At 37.8% G+C, this 21,922-nt stretch overlaps 1 protein-coding gene across 8 annotated transcripts in view; it reads right to left on the reverse strand.

The window, feature by feature from the left end:
* The window catches only part of Optn (optineurin), a 39,084-nt gene extending 17,168 nt beyond the window's left edge, over window positions 1-21,916 (reverse strand). For 3 of the 8 annotated variants that reach the window (XM_048809201.1, XM_015483528.1, XM_048809203.1), the window contains exons 1-6: window positions 21,726-21,916; window positions 14,975-15,151; window positions 14,062-14,264; window positions 10,023-10,205; window positions 7,438-7,511; window positions 5,456-5,590 (exon numbers count right to left, since the gene is read on the reverse strand). In XM_048809201.1, coding sequence (XP_048665158.1) covers window positions 5,456-5,590; window positions 7,438-7,511; window positions 10,023-10,205; window positions 14,062-14,264; window positions 14,975-15,140 — 761 coding nt within the window. In that variant the 5' untranslated portion in view covers window positions 15,141-15,151; window positions 21,726-21,916. The remainder of the gene's footprint in view (window positions 1-5,455; window positions 5,591-7,437; window positions 7,512-10,022; window positions 10,206-14,061; window positions 14,265-14,974; window positions 15,152-21,725) is intronic. The other 5 variants (XM_048809199.1, XM_048809202.1, XM_048809204.1 and 2 more) reach the window with 5 other exon arrangements.
* Between the last annotated feature and the right edge of the window lie 6 nt (window positions 21,917-21,922).

Genomic DNA, 21,922 nt, shown 5'->3' on the forward strand with positions numbered 1-21,922 from the left:
ATATATATTTTAGTTGTAGTGGTTGGACACAATACCTTTATTTATTTATTTTTATGTGGTGCTGAGGATTGAACTCAGCACCTCCCATGTGCTAGGCGAGTACTCTACCACTAAGCCACACACAACCCCAGCCCCTCTTAATTTTTTTAAAGCATTTTTTAACTTTTATTTTATTTATTTATTTTTATGTAGTGTTGAGGATCAAACCCAGTGCCTCACATGTGCTAGGCAAGCGCTCTACCACTGTGCCATAACCCCAGCCCCAACTTTCTTAATTTTTTTACCTTGAGCTGACTTTTCATTGCCACCTCTTAATTTTCCAGGGCTACATTTCTTATAGAATTTCCTGCTCCTTACTGGCTATCAGAGTATGTTTAGAAACACACATATTACATGAAATACTAATCCTGGCAAAACTGTAGACAAATCTACTATTCACTTTCCCCATAAATCACCTAAAAATTTTTCAGAGTAACTTTTATATATACATTTAGAACAACTGTTTCCTATGATTAATGAAAATGCTTGAAAACTGACTTATTTCAGAAAAAGACATGTTATATATTGCACATGTGTTTTTATCATATCTGTGTATAGTGTGTGAAAATCAAGCCAGGTTGTTCATGTGTCAGTGATTTTGTTCCTTAGTTTCAGACCTACCTTATCTAGGAGGAAATCCTCCTATGCCCACATAGAGAACATTATTCTCAGCAGCTAGTTACTGACTTGTTAGTTGTTAAATATTGAGAGAAAGCTGGTTACAAATCAGAAATTGAGAGTTATTGAGAAAGAGATCTTTACAGGGTGCTCATGTGAGGCATGAGGACTTCATCTCAAAGGCAGGCCTGACTCATTACCTACAATCTGAAGAAATAAATACCTCTAGGCATCTGGTAGAAAGCTATGACTTTTTCGAAAGCAGGTAATATAATTTCGTATGAAAGATCATTATTTATAACTAGCAAGTTCCTAAGTTTATACTTCTACTAATAAGGCCAATCATATTGGTTTAAGGATGAATTGTGTTAAACTTGACTTTTTGGAATAGTATATAGAACTTGAAAAATAAAATATGCCTTTAAAATACAAATATACTGACTACCCATTGCTGTTAAAGTTCTCATTCACAGAACATCTTCTTTTAAAACTCAACTATAATAATAAAAAGAATGCTTTTATTTGTACTACTTACTATGTTTTTGAATTTACTGAAAAGAAAGGATGATTATATTTCCTCATTAGAAGACAATGGAGGTAGTAGGTTCCTAGACATTAACTCTGAACTTTTCTGAATAGTAGTGTGTGGGGTAAAAACTTAGATGCCTCCATGCCCTTTTCACCTTTGAAAAGAGTTGATCACCAAATAAGACACTGGACAAATACTGACATGTCTTTCAGGTTATTTTTTTTTTCATTCTGGAAAAAAAAAACCTTATATTTAACATTTAAGAAGAGATCTCCTTATAGTTAAAATTCTAAACTGTTTCAACTGCAAAATACTTTCTTTTTTCCTAAGAGAGGATTGAACCTAGGGCCTCTCAACATACTAGGCAACTGCTCTACCACTGAGCTACATCCCCAGCTCTGGAAAGTATTAAAGTGCTGCAGTATAAGATTAAGCCAGACATGGTGATGTATTCCTATAATCCCAGAGACTCAGGAGGCTGAGAAAGGGGGATCAAAAGTTCGAGGCCAGACAGGGCAACTTAGCCAGACCCTGTCTCAAAATTAAAAAATTAAAAAAGGGCTGGGGATGGAGCCCAGTGGTAAAGTACCGCTGGGTTCAATCCCCAGTACCACAAAGACAAAACAAAACAAAAAAGCAACGGATAATGTCTGAGAGAATTAATTATGCCATAGTATATTATGATTAAATGTTCCAGTCACAAGAACCCTAAAACTATTTATAACCTCCCCTGTATCTTATACTATATACTTTGTATTCTAAAAAGTAGATTTATAAACAGAAATTACTGACTTAAAAATGCATAAGACACATAAATGTACCCCTGAAACCAGTCTAAATGATTTTGTTTACAACAGCATTATGTTATAGCTATTTCCATATAAAAAGATTCATTGGATATTTTTTAAAGTGTATGTATCCAGAGGAGGAGGTACCATTTCTCAATTCATTCTATGAAGTCAATATTAACCGAGACCAAAACTAGACAAAGATATCTCAAGAAAACTATGAATTATTATCCCTTATATATTTAAGTCCTCAACAATATACTAGCAAACTGAACCCAGGAACATATAAAAAGGATTATATATCATGACAAACTGGTAATACAAAGTTGGTCTAACCTGAAAATCAATTAATATGATATACTATATTAATAAAGGTTTTTCTAAAACCATATGATCAACTCCATATACACATAAAAAGCATTTGAAAAAATCCAAACCCCTTTCATGATAAAAATTACAACAAACTAGAAATAGAAAGGAACTTCTCAACCTGATAAAGGCATCTATGAAATACCCACAGCTAACATTATATTTAATGGTAGAAGATTGAAAGCTTGGAGTTGAGTACTTGCTGAGCATGCAACAGGCCCTGGGTTCAATCCCCAGTACCACTCTCTTCTACCAACACACACACACACACACACACACACACACTGAAAGTTTTTCCCTGAAGGTTAGGAACAAGACAAGGATGCTACATTTCTAGTTAATACCACATTACAAGTTCTAGCCAGGGCAGTCAGGCAGAAAAAGAAATAAAAGGCATTCAGATTAGAAAGGAAGAAGCAAAACTATCTCTATATGCTAATGATACAGTCTGATTCTGTAATAAAAAAAAAATCCTGAGGATTCCACTAAAAAATTAGCACTTAATAAATGACTTTAGTAAGGCTATTGGACATAATATCCACATACAAAAATTGTTTGGTTGTATTTCTATGTAATGCCAATGAGAAAGCCAAAAAATAAGAAAACTATTCCATTTACAATAACATCAAAAAGACTAAAATATTTGGGAATAAATTTTGCAAAAAAAAAAAAAAAAAGGCAGGATGTGTTGAAAAGTACAAAACAGGACTTGCCTAGCATGTGCAAGGCCCTAGATTCAATCACCAGCACTGCAAAAACAAACAACTTCCCCAAAACAAACAAAACCCCAAACCAAAAATCCCTGAACTATTAAAAATACAAAACATTGGGCTGGGGATGTGGCTCAAGCGGTAGCGCGCTCGCCTGGCATGCGTGTGGCCCGGGTTCGATCCTCAGCACCACATACAAACAAAGATGTTGTGTCCACCGAAAACTAAAAAATAAATATTAAAAAATTCTCTCTCTCTCTCTCTCTTTCTCTCTCTAAAAAAAAAATTTAAAAAAAATAAAAAATAAAAAAAATACAAAACATTATTGGAAGACATTAAAGAAGATACAAATAAATGGAAAAGCATCCCATGCTCATAAGTCAGGATATTGTTAAATGATAATACAGCCCAAACTGATATATAGATGCAATGTAAACCCTAAAAAAAATCAAGACTCTATGCCTGCATAAGGACAGGACAAATATATAGATCAACGAAACAGAACCAAGAGCATAATGAAATTAGCCTTCTAATCACTCCATACATAATAATGAACTCAGAATGGACCACAGACTTAAATGTAAAGTTAAAACAATAAAAATCTTCAGAACACAGAGTAAAGCTTTGTGATACTGGGTTAGACAATGATTTCTGAGATACCGTACTAAAAGAATAGATGACAAAATTAAAAGAGAGAAATCACATCAATATAATTTTTTTTTCTTGCACTGCAAATAATATCATCAAGAAAGTGAAGGGTTGAGAATGTGCTATAGTGGTAGAATATTTGCCTAGCATGAGCTGAGTTCAATCCTCAGTAGCTCAGTAACATGAAGGAAAAAAAAAATGGAAAGGGAAAGGGAAGGATAAAAACAACCTACAGAATGAGAGAAAATATTTGCAAATCATACTTTTAATAAATAACTAGTCTATTTGAATAGCTATTTCTCCTAAGAAAATTAAACATGAAAAGATTCTCACTACGGAATTAGAAATCAAAACTACAATGAGATGCCAATTCACATCTACTAAGATGGCTAAAATAAAAATGGTAGACAAGTGTTGATATGGATGTGAAGAAAGTGGAATACACATATACTGCCAGTGGTAATACACAATGGTACAGCCTCTTTGGAAAATGATTTGGTAGTTCCTCAAATATTAAACAGACTAGTAATTCCATTCTCTAGGTATACACCACAGAGAATTAAAAACATGTCCAAGCAAACACTTATATATCTATATGTTCATAGAAGCATTCACAATCAACAAATGTTCATCAAGTGATAAATGGGAAAATGTCACATATCCAATGTAGAATATTATTCAGCAGTGTTATGGTTTGGATGTGAGGTATCCCCCAAAAGCTCATGTGTGAGACAATGCAAGAAGGTTAAGAGGAGAAATGATTGGGTTATGAGGGCCTTAACCCAATCAGAGAATTAATCCCCTGATGGGGGATCAACTGAATGGTAACTGAAGGTGGGTAGGGTATAGCTGGAGGAGGTGGGCATTGAGGTGTTGCTTTGGGGTATATATTTTGTATCTGACAAGTGCAGTCTCCCTCCCTGGTTCCTGATCATCATATGAACCTCATCTCCACCATACTCTTACACCATGCCTCATCTGGAGCCCCAAGGAATGGAGCTGGCCTTCTGTAGACTGAGACCTCTGAAACCATGAACCCCTAAATAAACTTTTCCTCTTCTAAAATTGTTCTTGTCAGGTCTTTTATTCACAGTGGTGAAAAAGCTAAGTAAAACAAGCAACAATAAGGAATTAAATACTGATATATGGTACATTGTATATATATGAACCTTAAAAATACTATGCTAACTGGGCATGATATTGCACACCTGTAATCCCAGCTACTCAGGAGCCAAGGCAGGAGGATCATCCTGTCTGGGCAATTTAGCAAGACTCTTTCTCCAAAAATAAACAAACAAATAAATAATAATTGGAGGCTGGGATATAGTGCACTAGTAGCATATGTGAGACATGTGAGGCTCTGAATCAACCCCCAGTACTAGAAAAAAAAAATCACTATGATAAGTCAAAGAAGCCAGTCATAAGAGTCATAAAAGATCACATATTTTGTGATTCCATTTATATGAAATGCCCAGAATTGGCAAATGTATAGAGACAGAAAGAAGATTACTGGGAGGCATGGGTAGTATAGACACACTAATGGGATTTGGATTTCTTGTATGGTATGAGGGAAAAAATATTCTAAAATTATATTGTGGCAATGATTGCACAACCCTAATACAGAATATTGCACAATATTGTGAAAATATTGAAATGTAAATTTTAAATGGAAGAACTGTGTGGTATTTTAGTTATATTTTAATAAAGTTATTAAAAAACAGTGTATACACATTTCAGGTCAAGCTATCTCATACCTTTCTTTGGCTTCTTTGAGAGCAATTTCAAGTCTCTCCACCTTCTGGTTTCCTTCCCTTAGGCAAAGTAGGAGCTGGCTCACAGTTAATTCTTCAAATTCCAAATAATTCTTGGCATCTTTGGCAGATTTGCTCCTATATTGATACCACCACCACATTCAGTATAAAGGTTAAAAGGTTTTTTTAAATCAAAAAATGAAAACCAACACTTAGAGTAGCCCAATATAACTAAGACCAGCTTAAACAAATTGTTTTCCAGAACATTCTCCAATTAATTCTCATCTACTGACAGATGCATGGTCCCAAGACCCATATTGCTATGCTCCTCCTTACTTTCTGGGGAAGGTGTAGAGACTGACAGTGAGACTCCAGAGAAGATAGCCTTAAAGTATAACTTGCTGTTTCTGAATGGTCACTGTGTAAGTAAGACCCCAAAACTCGCTTTCCAGAGATCTAGTCTCAAAGAGGACCCAGCCAAACAAACTACACTGGCCTTTCTCCAACTTGAGAAAGTCAATTTTACAAGTCAAGAAAACATTTTTTTTCTTTTTGTTTCAAGTAATCAAAGACAAATATAGCCAATGTTGTCAAATATTTTTCTTGACTTCAAAATATGATTGAATAGAGACATTTTAATGACAAACAAAACCTTGGCTACCACTCTAAAAACATTCAGGGACTATGATGATGCCTATGGCAGGCACTATTTCAGTAAACTACTGGAGCTCACAAATCTAATAAAGAAATTGAATTCCATTACTAGGACTCCAAAGCTCAAACTCTAAATCTAGAAATCAATCTCAAACTCCTTCTGATTATCATAAATAACATAGAGTTGTTGTTATTTTTTTTTAAATAGCACGGTGGCTTAAAAGAAGAACTGATCTTTGCATGTGGTATGAATGAGGAGGAAGTGGCTTGAAATTGTCAAACAATTTTCTTCCTTCCTTATACTTCCAGGAAAGTCTTCTGATATTAAAAATAGCAACTTGGGGAAAAGTTTTAAGAATTTTTAACCTAAAAAGAGAATAATATTCACTTATGCCAACAGCCATGTTTGATGAAAGAATATTGTCTAATATTTTCTCTCTGATACAAAAGCTTGGAAACATGATTGGATTTTTTTCACCTTTTATAAGTCATTATCTATGTACATTCATCAAGTTATAGAAAAAAAGGCTTTAAAAGTCTATGAGGAAATCTGGGGATGTAGCTCAGTAGTACAGTACTTGCCTAGCATGTGTGAGACCTTTGGTTCAATTCCCAGTACAACAACAACAACAACAACAACAAAAACAATCTACGCAGTGCTAGACACAGTGGCTGTAATCCCAGCTACCTGGAAAGCTGAGGAGGATTGCAAGTTTGAGGCCATCCTCAATTTAGCAAGAACCTGTTGCCCTTTCATTATTTAAGATGTCTGTTTCCCAGTATCTACTTGGTTCAGGTAAACTTGAGACTCCACAGATAAGACACCTGGGCACTTTCAAGAAACTCCTACAATGATTGCTAGCACTAACAATAATCGTTAGAGAGGATCACCAGCACTGGTCACTCTGGCTTATAACTAGGGATGAACAGGGAGATGAAAGTGATACATCTCATTTATGGAAGCTGGGCAGCCTGGTCCAAGTCACATAGCACTGGTAAACAAATTAGCAAACATGGGTCTTTGGGAAGCAATATCTTCTTTTGATGGAGGGCAGGACTCTTTTCACTTCTTACCTGATGGAGATGAAACACCTACAACAGAGTAGTCTGCATTAGTCAGCCTAAAAAAGGCACCAAACATTGTTTTTATTCTCCGCCAGTTTGGGCTACAACATTAAATAGCATTCAAACTGAATATTAATGAAAGGTCCTACTATAAATCAATAAAAAGTTACTTCTCCAGCCCATCATGTTTGACCTCCAGTGACAGACTCAAAGGGACAAGACTGCCCCATCTTTCTGCCTGACAGTTCTAGTCTTTCATCACATACATGTCAATGGAGTCTGTTCTTGTAGGCTCAAGACTATTCTTGATTTCTTTTAACGTTCCATCTGCTTCTCCTTCCTGTAAAAGCAGAAATGAAAGGGATTTAACACAATATATCTACAAGACAAATTGTTTGTCAAAAGAAAAGAAAAAGGGAAAAGATCAAGAATTTTGATGATACAACCCAGGAAACTACGCAACATTTGAATGTGAAATGATTAAATTAGGTCACTCAAGTGGAATGGAAATTTACTCTTCCCTCAGCCTGCACACTCTGTCAGGATTATGAATATCTAGGCCAAGGCATAAAGGTCAGACTCTTCTCATTGAACACACTCACCCAGACTCCATAAACATAAGCTTATCTCCTATCTTCTTGGCAGTTCCCTTTTTCCCTAGGTTAAGACCACACAGCTAACAATCCCACCTATCTTTCTTGTGCAGCCCTTTAAAATGTAAAATACTAGAACTCTGTGAATCAAAGTTGACAAAGAGGCAATTTTCTTTGGATGAGGCTTACCATCTTTTTTTTTTTTTTTTTTTTTGCCAAATTAGGTCTTGTTAGAAATTTGCATGCACCATAGGCCATTTAGGGATGTTAAGTAAGACTAAAGCAGTATTTGCAAGGCAGTTATATTCAAATAAACTAATAGGGAAATCTTCAAAAATTATAACAGATATTGTAGATATACTTCCTAAATCTTTTTTTTTTTTTTGATACCACACTGAGCCACATCCAAGCCCTTTTAATTTTTCTATTTTGAGACAAGTTCTCATGAAGTTGCTTATAGCCTCACTAAGTTGCTGAGGCTGGTTTCAAACCTGCAATCCTCCTGCCTCAGCCTCCTGAGCTACACTTTCTAAATCTTGTGCAGTATTTTCAAGTTCACAGCAGTGAGACAAGCACAACTGTCACTTATCTGTGAGGCAGAAGATGATGTTAACTGTAAGAGAACAAGCCTAATTTGGAGAAGTCCGATATACTCTTTGGGCTTCCTGAATTTTATCAGTTATTTGCAGAAGGTTAAAGCTCTTTGATCAAATTTCTGCTTCAGTAATCTTCCAGGAGGGACACTCTGATAAAGGAGCCTTTTCAAACCTAAATTTCTCCTGATTTTGGCATAGATAGTAAGGTCACTAAGAGCCATTTTCCAACTCTGTTAATCTTTAGTGTGGTAAGTGAATAAGGAAGACCCACAGTAATATTCCAGAATACCTAACAGTTCAGGTGTTTTTCAAGTTGATCCCCACTACCCCTGACTGATCTATAAAGTCCATTTCCTTTTTCAGGGCACAATTTATCTCTTTTCCTATATCAGATCTGCACTTTGACAAAGCTCAAATGACCCTCCTATATTACAGAGGATTTTATCCTTGTGTGTTTTTCTCCTTCACTGTCCAATCTTTTGTAGTGTCATTGAAGGAGAGGCCCCTACATGATCTACATACCCATTCTGCTCTTTAACAGGACTATGTGTATATCCAGAAACAGTCGTAACAGACACTTCACAAGAGTTTAGGGATCAATATACACCACCTTGCTTAGCTCACTTCATTTTGGGTTGACAGGAATTTGACTTTGACAGCACTGGATTCAAACTCAGTTCTCATATACCCCTCAACCTGTAACAGTGGTCCACTTTATGCTTTGAGTATAATTCTTACTGCTCTGCCACTGCAACTTATTTTTTTAAATGGACATGTTTCTTTCTCCTCCTCTCTCCTGGCTCCTCCCTAATCTCAGGGGAAACAGGATTACCTTTCTTCCCCATCCTAGGCAGAGTACACACTCACCATAGGAATGAAGTAATCCAGACTTTGGGGATGGTACCAGAAGTTCTCAGAAAGGTCTTATCTCCCAAATGAACAAGTGAATTACAACTCCAGAGAACACACAGAATATAGCCTTTGAGTCACCTCTTTAAAAGCCCCCTGTTCTTGCTGATGGGCAGAGTCATGGCCGTTGGGACAGGAGTCCCCTGTGTTTCTCTTTTGCTAGCAAAGCAATAAATCTTCTTTTTTCCTTTTTCTCAAAATCCTGTCCTTGTTATTGGATTGGCTTTGTGGACAATGACCAAGATTTTGGCCACAAATCTACCACCAGAACAGCTCTTCCCTCTCTTCTCATTTTTAATTTCCATGGTTCCTCATAAGATTTTGAAAAGAGAAACCCACAACTAAAAAGTATTTAAAAACCATTTGTTACTACATTTGATCACAATTCTGCTCATCTAAGTGAAATGGTCTTACAGCTTTGAGACCTGATTTAAAAAATGACCAGAAAGTTCATACATGTTTTTTGTTTTTGAGTTGTTTTTAGGTCAGTCACAAAACATCCAATTTGCCAGGACAAGTTGGGAAAAATGTTTATATCTTTTGTCATAAAAGGTAATTTATATTTTTCATTTTAGCTAGGAAACCCTTGCAAGCATTGTACTTAAAAAAAATGGGAGCCAATTTATCATTGCTACACTGAAATTTCCTCATTATTTCACTTCCATCGTTGGCAAAAAATTGTGGTAATTGTTTCCTCTGTCTAGATGAGGCTTTATAGTTTGCTTAAAACAAGACCAAAAACAAAACTCTTACAGCCATTTTGATTTCAACAAAGGAGTCTTCTGAGGAGCCGCTGGCAGTCAGCTTGAGCTGTAATTCAGACACGATGCCCAGCAGGTCTGCCTTTTCAGCCTGAAGGCGTGCCACTTGGGTCTTCAGCTGTTCCACTTCCTGCTCTGCTACCACCTTGGGAACCCTAGAGTCACCAGTGGGGTCCTGGAAATGACAAGGAGAATAGCACATAAGGAAATCAAACCAAAGGCCTACCCATCAAATTTGATTGTCCTCACACTCATGGACAAGGCTGTTTTCAATATCTTTGTCCCCTGGTTTAAATAGAAAACCCAGCTTTTACTTGACATGTATTTTAACAGAACATTTAAGGTGGAAATTTTTACTGTGTGTGCGTTTCTGGGTATTGAACCCAGTGACTCTCTACCACTGCGTTACATCCCTAGTCCTTTTTATTTTTTATTTTGAGACAGATAAGTTGCATAGGCTGCCCTCAAACTTGAGATCTTCATGCCTCAGTCTCCGGAGTAGCTAGGATTCATATGACACAATGCCCAGCATTTTACATTATTTGTGTTGTACTCAAATAACAGAAATTTAAAATGACTTCATGACAAGAAAGTAAGTCTTCAATAGCACATTGGAATATGGATATTATGAAAAGAACCAACCAGATTTTGGCAATGGTGATTTAGGCCCAAACTCTAGAAAACAAGAAGAAAAAGCTGTGCTAACTCAAACTCCTACCTTTTTTCCTTCCTAGAAATGTCCACTTATCCCCGCTCTCCTTATACTCATGATATCTAATTAGAAGCCAAAGCACCAAGGATATTACTTGGTCCCGTGACAGCAAAACCCAAATCCTCCCAATATGTAAGCTGGTGGGTACAATATTCTATGTTGGTGTTTGAAAGTTGGTAAAAATAAATCTGTGGAGAAATAGGAAATTTAAAATTCAGAGATTGGTACCAAAAGCAAAATAAATAAATAAATAAATAAATAAATAAATAAATTTTAGCCTATAAAAACTAATATCCCACTAGTGCCTACTATGCATTGTGTTCACCCTGTTGCAATGACTGCATATGTCAACGTCACAGGAGAAAGACCCTTTTCAGGTGTGGCATTTTCACTTGGGAATAGGCAGAACAGATCTTGTCTATACTCTGCCCATCACTGGAGGTATATGGCCTTTAACAGAATCCCTGAAATTCCTGGCCTCAGTTCTTTTAGGTTAGAAAGGAAAATGTGACACCACACATAGTTGGTTCTCTCCCTAAGAAACCTCCATGGCTCTATGTGCATGACAACATGCTTCATTTAGTTCCCTTTCCAAATTAGGAGTATAGATGCTTGAGAGCACCAGAAAATTTCAGCATTCCCTGCATCTTAATAGTACAGTGAAAAATAACAAATATTTGAGACCAGCCTTTAAAGAAAAATCTTAATTCTCAGAAATTGTTAGCCTAATTAAGTATTATCAACATGATCTCTAAACAAATAATTTAAATGAGTGATCCCTAACTTGTAGTCAGCATTGTCTGAAAATTTCCTCTCTTAACCTCTCTAAAAGATTTCCCAAGAAACAAAGAACAGGCCCAAAGGTTCAGAGTGGAACTTTAGCAGTATGAGAAAGACACGTGGCTGGACCACAAACCAGTTACTGACTTGTAACCCGACGGGCCTCCCGCTGCCCAGGTGATGCTCTGCCTTCAGCTGGAGCAGTGCCGTGCTGGGAACTACCACACATTCAAAGGAAAGCAGCTAAAAGAACCCCAAGAAGCAAGTTCCAAGGAAAGGTCAGAAGCTGTGCAGTCTCTCTCAGCAATGACTCACACAAAAGAAACAAAGGTGAAGAATGAAACAGGAAAAGGATAGGTACTACCTCACCTAGAACCAGGAACGATTTCTTTTTAGGAATCATTGTGTGTGCCCTCTTGACCTCTCTAAGGACATTTTGTAGAAAGCATTTTTATACACTTTGGTATAAGGAGAGAAAATAGAGTTTTAAACAAGTGTTTGAGGATCAAGGATAAAAAACTGACATTAGAATCTCAGATTATTAGTCTAAATTTTCTTTTTCACAATTCCCTTAATTGTACTCAGGAAATAATAAATCCAATTATTTTTCCATGAAACTCCTTATAAGATAATCCTTCAAATTTCCCTTCATTTACTACTGAAATCCTTTCCTTTGCTTCCTGGATTAGCGCTCCTATGGTTTAGCTCTGATCTCTATTCCAACTCCATTCTTTGTTGCTCTCTTTCATCACTTTGAGCCCTTACCACTGACCTTCATGTGACACAATTTGTCTTTTCATGTATTTGTACAATCTTTCCTCCCACTGTCCTGAAAATGTGCCTAAGTTAATATGCAAACTTAGAATCCTAGAAGGATTCTATCTATTGACCCTGCATAGCCATTTGTACAATTAAGGTAGAAAACACTCCCTTGGAGAAAATTTTAATGCATAATTCAGTGAAATCAGACAGAACCACTGGTGCCTGGCCTCACCCTGAGGATCAGAAGGTAGACATCCAAGGGAGATCTCTATTCATCCTCATGTGGAGTTTGTGTCCTCTGATTACCTGCCTTGAAACAGCTATCCAAAGCTTCAGTTTCTGATTTTAACTTCTTCCAATTCTGGAGCTTTCTAGGAAAACCCATAGGCAGATAGCTCAAAAAGATAAACTGCTTCTGGAAGCTGCCATCTTGGCTTCAGGGTAATAGGCCTCAGCTGGCTAAAGCCAATAGTCAGCTCACATTCCAAAATCCAAGGAAGCAACATAATTTAAGATATTTTCTTCTTGAGATTAGAAAATCATTCATATATCTTAGGTGATCATTTCTTCAGAGAATTTTACCTCAACAATATTTAGCTAATGAGAAATTCCCCCCACAAAGAAACAACTTCATGCACTTTGAATAGTAAGACAAGTTGACGGATCAGGCATGATAAATCTTACCAACAATACAAATATAAATTTATTCAAGCAGAATATTCATCATTCCATGAGCAGGATGATGAGTAAGATCATTGATATGAACTGTAGTATTTTTGTAATCAACTTTTCATGTTTTGGATTATTCATCCCCCTTTTCAATTACTTTTAATTTTCTTTCTATTCCTTACCCATTCAAGAAAATAGAGATCAACAAAGTTCAAGGTAAAAAGTCTCAAGAAAAAAATCACTCATAGCTAGAATACATCCTCCCTAATACAACCAAGTACTTCATTTTCCAAAGGGTTAAGTGCCAGGTTGGAAGAAAATGAATAGCAGATGTCCACCCAAATGAACAATAACCAGTGACCCTTGGTATATTGGCAGGGACTTCCAATGTGTCCTGGTTTGTTTTTCACTAACACCTTTGACATCTACTCTCTAGTATGAATACATTTCCCAGGTTACTTGGGTGATATGTCTCTTTCTCTTTAACCATGGCAACTCTATAGCCAGCCTCTCATCACAACGTGGCATTTGACAAGTCATTTTTCAAAAGGAAATGTAAAGTGAATTATCTCCATTTTAGATTGAGAGAAAGGACAAAGTCAATAAGTAAAAATACTGAGTAATAGATGTTTTAAATGTAATTTTTATCAGAGACATAATCTAAAAGCCAACAATTGGATGATTCAAAGCAGAGGTCCACCTGAATCGCTATAATGAATATGAAACGCTGATTTATCGCCTCAGTATTCTTTGGACTACAGTCAACATGATTAAAGCCTTACAAATTTCTTTTCCCCAGCAGAGATTATACAGGCTTAAGACTGCAATCAAGGGCTGGGGTTGTGGCTCAGTGGTAGAGCGCTTACCTAGCTAGCATGTGTGAGGCACTGAGTTTGATTATCAGTATCACATATAAATTAATAAATAAATGTCCATCAACAACTAAGAACATATTAAAAAAAACTGCAATTAATTTTTTTTCACCAAAACACTTTATACTAAAACTTGTCCAGCCTGAATCATGAAAGGTTTTCACCTAGGAGTCTAGACAAGTAAGATTCTATTGAAAATACTAAGAAATAACATCATAATTTATCAGTCTTCTCACCTCAAGTGATCTTTCTGATTTCCCTTTTAGTTTTCCAAGTTCTTCCTTCAATTTTTCATTTTCATGACTCAAGGCCATCAGGCGCTCTTTGGCTTCTTTGCTTTGTATCTCAAAAAACTGGCGTTCTTCCTTCTGTTTCTCTGTCCAGGCTGAGAGTTCCTCAAATCGCCCTTTCATAGCTTGATTATTTAGCTTCATGGCTTCTGTATGGAGGTCAGAATGAGGAAGTCACACACACCAGGAGAATGGACCAAATAGGCCCACAGCCCACTTCGCCACTTGGCTCTGGATCTAAACAGGCCAGCCTTGGCCTGGGCCCAAGGATCAGCAGGAGAAAAGACTATATCCGGGTGAGTGGTTTTTGCTTTCAGACAGGACTAGTGGGTCTAACATTTCTAGTCCTCAAAGTATCAAGAAAAAAAAAATTGATTTGGATACCTCCACTATAGCCCAGATTCCCATTTCTAACTAGGAGACTAAGAAAGGTCCTATCACTCTGTGATGAGAACACCCATTCTGCCAAAAGCCATAGTTTGACATATCAGAATGTTTCCTATGAATAGGTAATATTTAGGACTAAGTCTGTATTCAAAGCAGCCTTCCTTTCTTTTCCTCCTTAATAGACTAAATATCACTATTTCTATTCCCCTGAGAGAATATTTTTTCTCTTTTTTTGCAGTGCTGAGGATCCATCCCAGGGCCTTACACATGATAGGCAAGCATTCTGCTCTGAGCAACATCACCAGTCCCCTGACAGAATATGTTTTATTCTTACGTTATCAAGAGGTAAAAAACAGAAAGCATTTTAACTCTACCAAAAGCCATCTGGGCTCAAGAGGAGGTTTGTTACAAAGGAATTATGTTTCATAAAGGCCCCAGGTGAGTGGAGAACACATGTAGGGTGGCTGCTCACCTTTCAGCTGGTGGTTCTCAACCAGGAGCTCCTTCATCTGCTGCAGCAGCTCCTCTGGGGTGAATGTATCCAGGCTGGGGTGAGCCAGAATGGGGGGTCCATTTCCTGTGGTCTCAATGGGACTGTCCCCCTTTTCAGTCAGGCAGCTGAGAGGTTGGTGGGACATGGCAGAAGTTCCTATGGAAAAGCCACAACCTAAAAATCTAGCCATGCCCCCCTCCACCAGGGGTGTCCTTGAGTCTCACAGATCCATTAATAATTACTAATATTTATTTCCAAAGTTGCCAACTTTCTCCACTTGCATTTTGAACTTTTTAAATTCTTTTTCTGTTTTAAACAAAAAGGCATATCCCAGTTTCAGAGAAACATGCATGTGTGTATACATGAGTGTACAAAGGGGTACAGTAAGAAAGACTGGAAAATGAGAAGGAAGGGTATGTGTAGACATGTGCAAAGCATAATTAAATAAATTTTCCAATGCAAATCTTTAAGTTCAAATCTCCTTACTTTGAGTGAATTGTATGATATGTGAATTATACCTCAGTAAAACTGTTAATTTCCATATATTTACTTCTCAAATTTTTGGTTAAAAGGAAGGGGAGAGTTAACATTTTTTTCAATGCTTAATTTGTGCTAAAACACCACCCAAACCTGTCATTGCCCTATATTCTTCATTAAAAGTCACCCGGGTAGCTATTTTACTATGAAGAAGCTGAGTTCACAGAGGTATACAGCTTGTTCATGGACAAGAAGTGGCACAAACAAGTATCAAAAGATGATTTCCACACCCACCCAATCATACAATAAAGGTGCTACTAAATACATGGCCTTCAATATCATATTTTTCAAAGCATATACCAAAAAAATTTAAGTCATCTTGCTATTTTGTATTCTGAAAATATTTCTACACATAACACTTTATTTTGTAAATGGGTCAATGTGGACTTAAAAATACAAGATAACAGTACATACCAACTCTATTTCTTTATTATGTACCACCCAGAGAAACAGGGACATCATTCCATGACTGGCTATATGCTCTGTGAAAAATCTTTTATCTTCACACTTTTTTTTTCATCAAGAACTGATGTGGATGGGTTATAAAGCTATACAAAAGCCACTGACACCAAAGAAGGCCCTAGGATGAAGAAGTGTGCAAGCCCATTTTTAATGGGAGAAAGGCATTGCTCTAAGACCCATCAGCTCCTCATGATTACAGAGCCTGTGTGGCCCCTTTGAATTGTGCATGAAATCAGTCACTGCAAGACAGAGGCAAGAGAACTGCCTTCTAACATATAACAAGAGGCAAGGGTTTCAGCCCTCTGTCTGTTCTTTGGAAATGAGAGGATGGCACTCTGCTTTTGGTTGTGAAGAACTTGTAGGCAATCAGAGACAATGCTACCACCAATAGAAACAGCAGGTCCTGCGGAGCCACTAAGCCATGCGATTTCTACGTAAAGCAGTCAGCACAAAGGAATGCATACTCATGAACTAGTCATGAGAATGGCTACTTTATGAATGGAAAACACTGATAAAGCATTTTACTCAATTCTGAACCTCTTACATTTATGTCTTACACAAGTAAATTGATCTAGAAAAAAGGTATCATGGTAAAATGTTCCATCATTTAGCATTAAGGAGCTAAAGCAGACTGCTCTTCTCCCCCAGCAAAAAAAGAAAAAAAAAAAAAGAAAAGAAAAAGAAATAAACTGCTAATGTCTATGACTTTCATGAATTTTCTGTACAGAATGATCTTGGTGCCAACATTTCATTAAAATGAGGGTTTCCTTTTTTTTTAATGGGGTTTTCTGATAACAGTTTTCATACCTATTTTGCAGAGGAATAATGAAGTTCTAGGTAATAGGCCTAAATGTGTAATTCATCAGCCAATATAAAATTTCCTTAGGTATTCATCAATTACATTATAGTTTGCAAGGGTTCATATCTCTCTCTCTCTCTCACACACACACACACATTTTTTTTCTCTTAGTACTAGGGATCAACTCCAAGGCCTTGTGCATGCTAGGCAAGTGCTATACTACTGAGCTACACCTGCAGCCCAAAATATTTTTTTAAATATCTAAACACTTATCTGGAGATGTGCTCAGTTTCGTCTTTTCATATGAACAAATTTTCCCTTAATTGTCTTTCCAAGGGAAAAGGAATAGAAAGGGAAAGGAAGAGGGGAAGGGAAAGGAGAGGGATGTTCCCTTGAAAAGTATTCAGATGTTTTTCCTCCTTGACCTTCCTTGACACCTTTACCAAGTCTATAGATAAATCCATAATAAAGGTAAAAACAGTTCTAGTTGTTATATCAGTGCTTCCAGCTTTTTCAGATTGTCCAGGTTTTATAAGGACATTGGAAAAAGCAGGGTTGTGCTAAAAGAGGCAGTAGAAAAGCACTTATACCGCTAGCCAAATGTGTGGCCTTAGGAAGTCACCTGACCTGTTGTGATAACTCACTGACTGGTATAGCAGATGATATGCTTCATTGTTGCTCTCAGCTCAGCAACCCTGTGAAAGGTATTCTTTGGTTTCTAAGATTATAGTCCTACTTTACCCTTCAATACAGACACACCCTCATGAGCATGCCTCTCACCAATTCATATACCTGTCTTAGTTACGGGAAACTCTTTTTATCCAATATTGTTAGGAAAAATTAGTTTTTAATTCAAATGTCATAGTAAATAAGAAGTTAGCATGCATGGCAACCATAGCATATAGATTCTATCAAAATTTTACTAACAGTAATTTAATATAAAATAATTTTCGATGACTCAAGGGCACTTTATGGTTTTAGAATGTTCTGGAGGAATCATTATGAGTGATCTCTGTAGAGTGCACATATGAAATATCTATTGGTAGAATGCCAGTTAGGGAAAACTTACAATTAAGTTTTAACATCACCTTGAGAAACATTCAAGTGGGCAAACACGGAGGTATATTATAAATCTTTGCACGTATATTCAAGGATTACAGAAATTGGAACAATGTCATTTAGTCCAAAATTCTAATAACAGATTTTCTCATAATAATCTAAATGACCTCAATCTGAAGTGTGTCAGTTCTCAGAAAAAGTGATATTTAATAATGGAAGGATTGAGCACAGAATTTGTCAATATTTCACAATTAAGGAAGACTGATAACTACCTGGTAGGTAGAAGGTCAAAAGCAAAAATCTAGATTTTATTCTTAGATCTGCTACCTGAATTCCTAACATCATACATTCGTATTTTTAATTCCAGAGATCAAGTAATTATAGAAATGACTTGACCTTGGAGACATGGAAATAAATCTCATTCCTGAGTTGGCCTTAGAAATAATCTAGTCCAACTTCTTATTCAAAGCAAGAATGTCTTGTCTAGTTTACATGGTGCACGTTCACAAAACAGGTTTGAATACTTCAATGACAGAAAACATGAGCAATAATTCAAGTTGTGGGCACTGTCTCTTCTATTACAGGATGGCTGATGGCCAGAAAACTGTAATGTGTTAAGTAGAATTTACTTTACACTGGCTTCTACCCACTAGACATTAGACACAAAATAAGATTAGGCCCTTACCCTGGTGCAGTTGTGCCTTCAAATTTGCTACTGAAGTATTCATGGGTTCAATCCCTACGTGGATAAATCACATTTGTTGTTGTTGTTGTGTTTGTTTGTTTTTGGTACCAGTGATTGAACCCTGGGGTGCTTAACCACTGAGCTACACCTCCAGTCCTTTTTATATTTTATTTTGAGACAGGGTCTCACTAAGTTGCTTAGGGCTTTGCTAAATTGCTGAGGCTGGCTCTGAACCAACAACTGTCTAATCCTCCTGCCTCAGTCTCCTGAGCTGGGATAAATTAGTCTTAAAGTGAAAACTTGTTTCTTGATCAGAGATAATAGTTGGCTCTTGGCAGTATAGTTGGTTCTTCCAGTATGTATTAACAGAGGTGCTAAGATTCCAAGATTGCATCAGCTAAACCCATCACCATACTGGAAAAAGAACTTAAAGAGTATTTATGCATCCTACCAGTGAGGTAAAAGAAGTCTTACTATTATATACCAGAAATTCTAGTTTGATGTGGTATCTTCCTATTACACAGAAAACAGAAACAGCTTTAATCTAGTCGCCAAGATAGGAACCTGGGAGTGATGCTTGATACTTCCAATTCCCTCTTCTGTCAAGTCTAATGGATTTTCAAATAGTAGTCTCTTCCACCCACTAAATGCTTCTCAATCTCCTCTTCATCCCCATAGGCTTAGCTCAGGCCCTTCTTAGTTTGTCTGGACTTTGGAAATGCTGACCACCATTGAGAACAGGATTTTTTGTTTGTTTTTGTTTCGTTTTGGTCTATTTTGTCTACTGCTGTACCCCCAGTCCTAAGGACATTATGTAAAACATATAATGAAAGATTCAATATATCCTTATTGAATGGATTTTAATAGCTGCCTAAATGGTCTGACTTTTATCTCCTTCCATTTCAGTCCCATTGTCTCTTCTATAACATGAGGTCATTACCTGAGTACAACTATTCTTATAAGACAGAGTTCTGGCAAGACAAATATGGCCTTTCAACATACCTATCTACCGGTGTCATCTGTCACCAAACTACTCATACTCAGGTACACTGAAAGGCTCATAATTCTCTGTGTTCTTAGCCTCTGCACCCTTGTCTCTCTTTTGTCATTTGCCTTAGATCTCTGACTCCCTTTTTGCCCTGGGAAACTTGCACTGGACAGTTCAAGGTCCATCTCAAATATGATGTATCAAATGAACTCTTTCTTCTCCTAAGCACTCAAGAGCAATTTGTGTCTCAACCTCCTTGGCCTTCTTTCCCCACACTGTTGTCATCTTATGCCCATCTATTTTCTCTCCATGTTATTCTTACTAAAGACTGCATACAGCAGGCTTCCAAACATGTTTGCTGAAATGAAATGAAAATACAGCATAATGAAGTATTTTTAAGTCTAACACCTATAAAATGTTTTCTGCTGTATAAATGACAAACCCCACATGCTGGTATTATTATGTTTTCCTACAGTTCTATGGCATTCGCTTCCAGATTTTTTAAATCAACTTTAAAACCTATTTTAAAAATCAAAATTGCTTTTTAATATCACTGCAAAGGCATCAAAATATTATCTCATAACATATATTCTCATGCTCCATTGTAATACACATGTTGAAGTGGAAACAATGAAAACTTTTAAAATAGATTTTATTTTTAAGATTTTAATTTTTTCCCCTTGCCTTTTGTTTACCATACCATAAATTCTAAAGAACTTATTAAATAGGCTAATTCTAGGGGCTGGGATTGTGGCTCAGCGGTGGAGCGAGGCGGGACCCGGGTTCGATCCTTAGCACCACATAAAAATAAAGGCATTGTGTTGTGTCCATCTACACCTAAAAAATAAATATTTTTAAAAAATGGGCCAACTCTATAAAATTCAGATAAGCAGGTTTGAGGATCACTGGGTATTTTTCATGGTGAGAACACCTACGTGCTACTACTTGAGAATCAGAAGGAAAGTAATACACTGATCAAGTCCTTTCAAGTTTATTTAGAGGGAAATCTCGATTCTGTATCATAATATACAGGTTAAAGTTTTGTTGTAAAACAAAGACGGTGTTACTTTTATAGTGTTGTACACAATATATAAAGAACTCCTAAAACAGATTCAGTGAAATAACAGATCACACACCCTTCAGACTCAAATCAGTCCTTGTCCACTACAAACCACACTCAAATTGCCCTTGTCTTGTCCATTCCAGGGCAGTCCCTGGCCTTGGCTTCTGCTCTGGGTCCTCTCTAGTACAATACAAATAGGCCTGTCCTGGGAGGCAGCCTTGGCTCCCCACCTCTTCTTTCCCTAGGTCAAAAGAGCCAGATGGCTGGCTGCCCTTGTTACAGTGCTGCTCTGCTAGTTAGTTTTTAAGCCTCTGAGCATCCTGATACTGTCTTCTGTATTTTTCTAAGTCTTTCCGTAAGGCTTTAGTTGTCCATTTCATCCTTAAACACCTCTGTGGCACACATTTCCATAAACAGTACTCTTGGTGGCAAGGCCTGGCCAGAAGCTAGGTTTCATTTCTTCTGAGCCTGTTTATTGCCTCATCTTACACATTTCTGACTGTAAAAGCAATTCCTTTAAAGTTCTCAGCCTCATCAAATATTCATTCTCTCCTCCTCTGCTGTATATCTATCTGTATAGCTACATAAAGTAAAATCTACATATATATGTAGATTTCAGAGAGAGAGAGAGAGAGAGATCACACACCTTCCCAGACACAACGGTTTACGTTGACGACTCTGACCTGTCCAGTAAGCCCACCACCTTGGAGAGGGGTCACTACTCTTTCCTGTTCCTGGAACACCTCACTGATAGTGTTTTCATGTCTTCCAAGAGTGCACCTTTAACCACTTCCTCCTACAAGAGGACATTACCCTCAAAACACCTCGGTGACCTGCAGAGGAAATTACCTGCAGCTAACCAAGCCGGTGTTTTTACCATTCCGGGGCTCAGGGACCCTCTGGGGTGGCCGCACCGGTCGCCCTTTCACAGCAGGTCATGATCCCGGCCTGAAAACCCTCGCAAGGCAGTTGTCCCACGGGAGGTATGCCCCATGGCCGCCCCAACCCTCGTCATCCTCAGCCGGCAAGCTCGGGCCGCAGTGAGCCGAGAGGGGGGAACCGCTTCCCGGGCGAGAAGCACTCGCCAAGGAAGGAGCCACCCCCACCCAGTCCCTGTCGCCCCCTATCACAGCTCACCGGCCGCCGGCGATCGGCTTCTCTCGATGTCACTGACCCCTAGGCATCGTGGCCCTGGAGGAGAGCTCCCGGCCCGGATGTGGACGCCGGCTGGGAGACGGGCCAAGGGCGGGGACCGGAGCGGCGGGGCTGGGGGGCTTACGCTCGGCCTCGCGACCCGCCCGGCGCGGCTCAGCTGACCACAGCGCCAGCTCCCC

This window comes from Marmota marmota, unplaced genomic scaffold (genome assembly GCF_001458135.2).
Source record: "Marmota marmota marmota unplaced genomic scaffold, marMar, whole genome shotgun sequence".
Classification (NCBI taxonomy): Eukaryota; Metazoa; Chordata; class Mammalia; order Rodentia; family Sciuridae; genus Marmota; species Marmota marmota.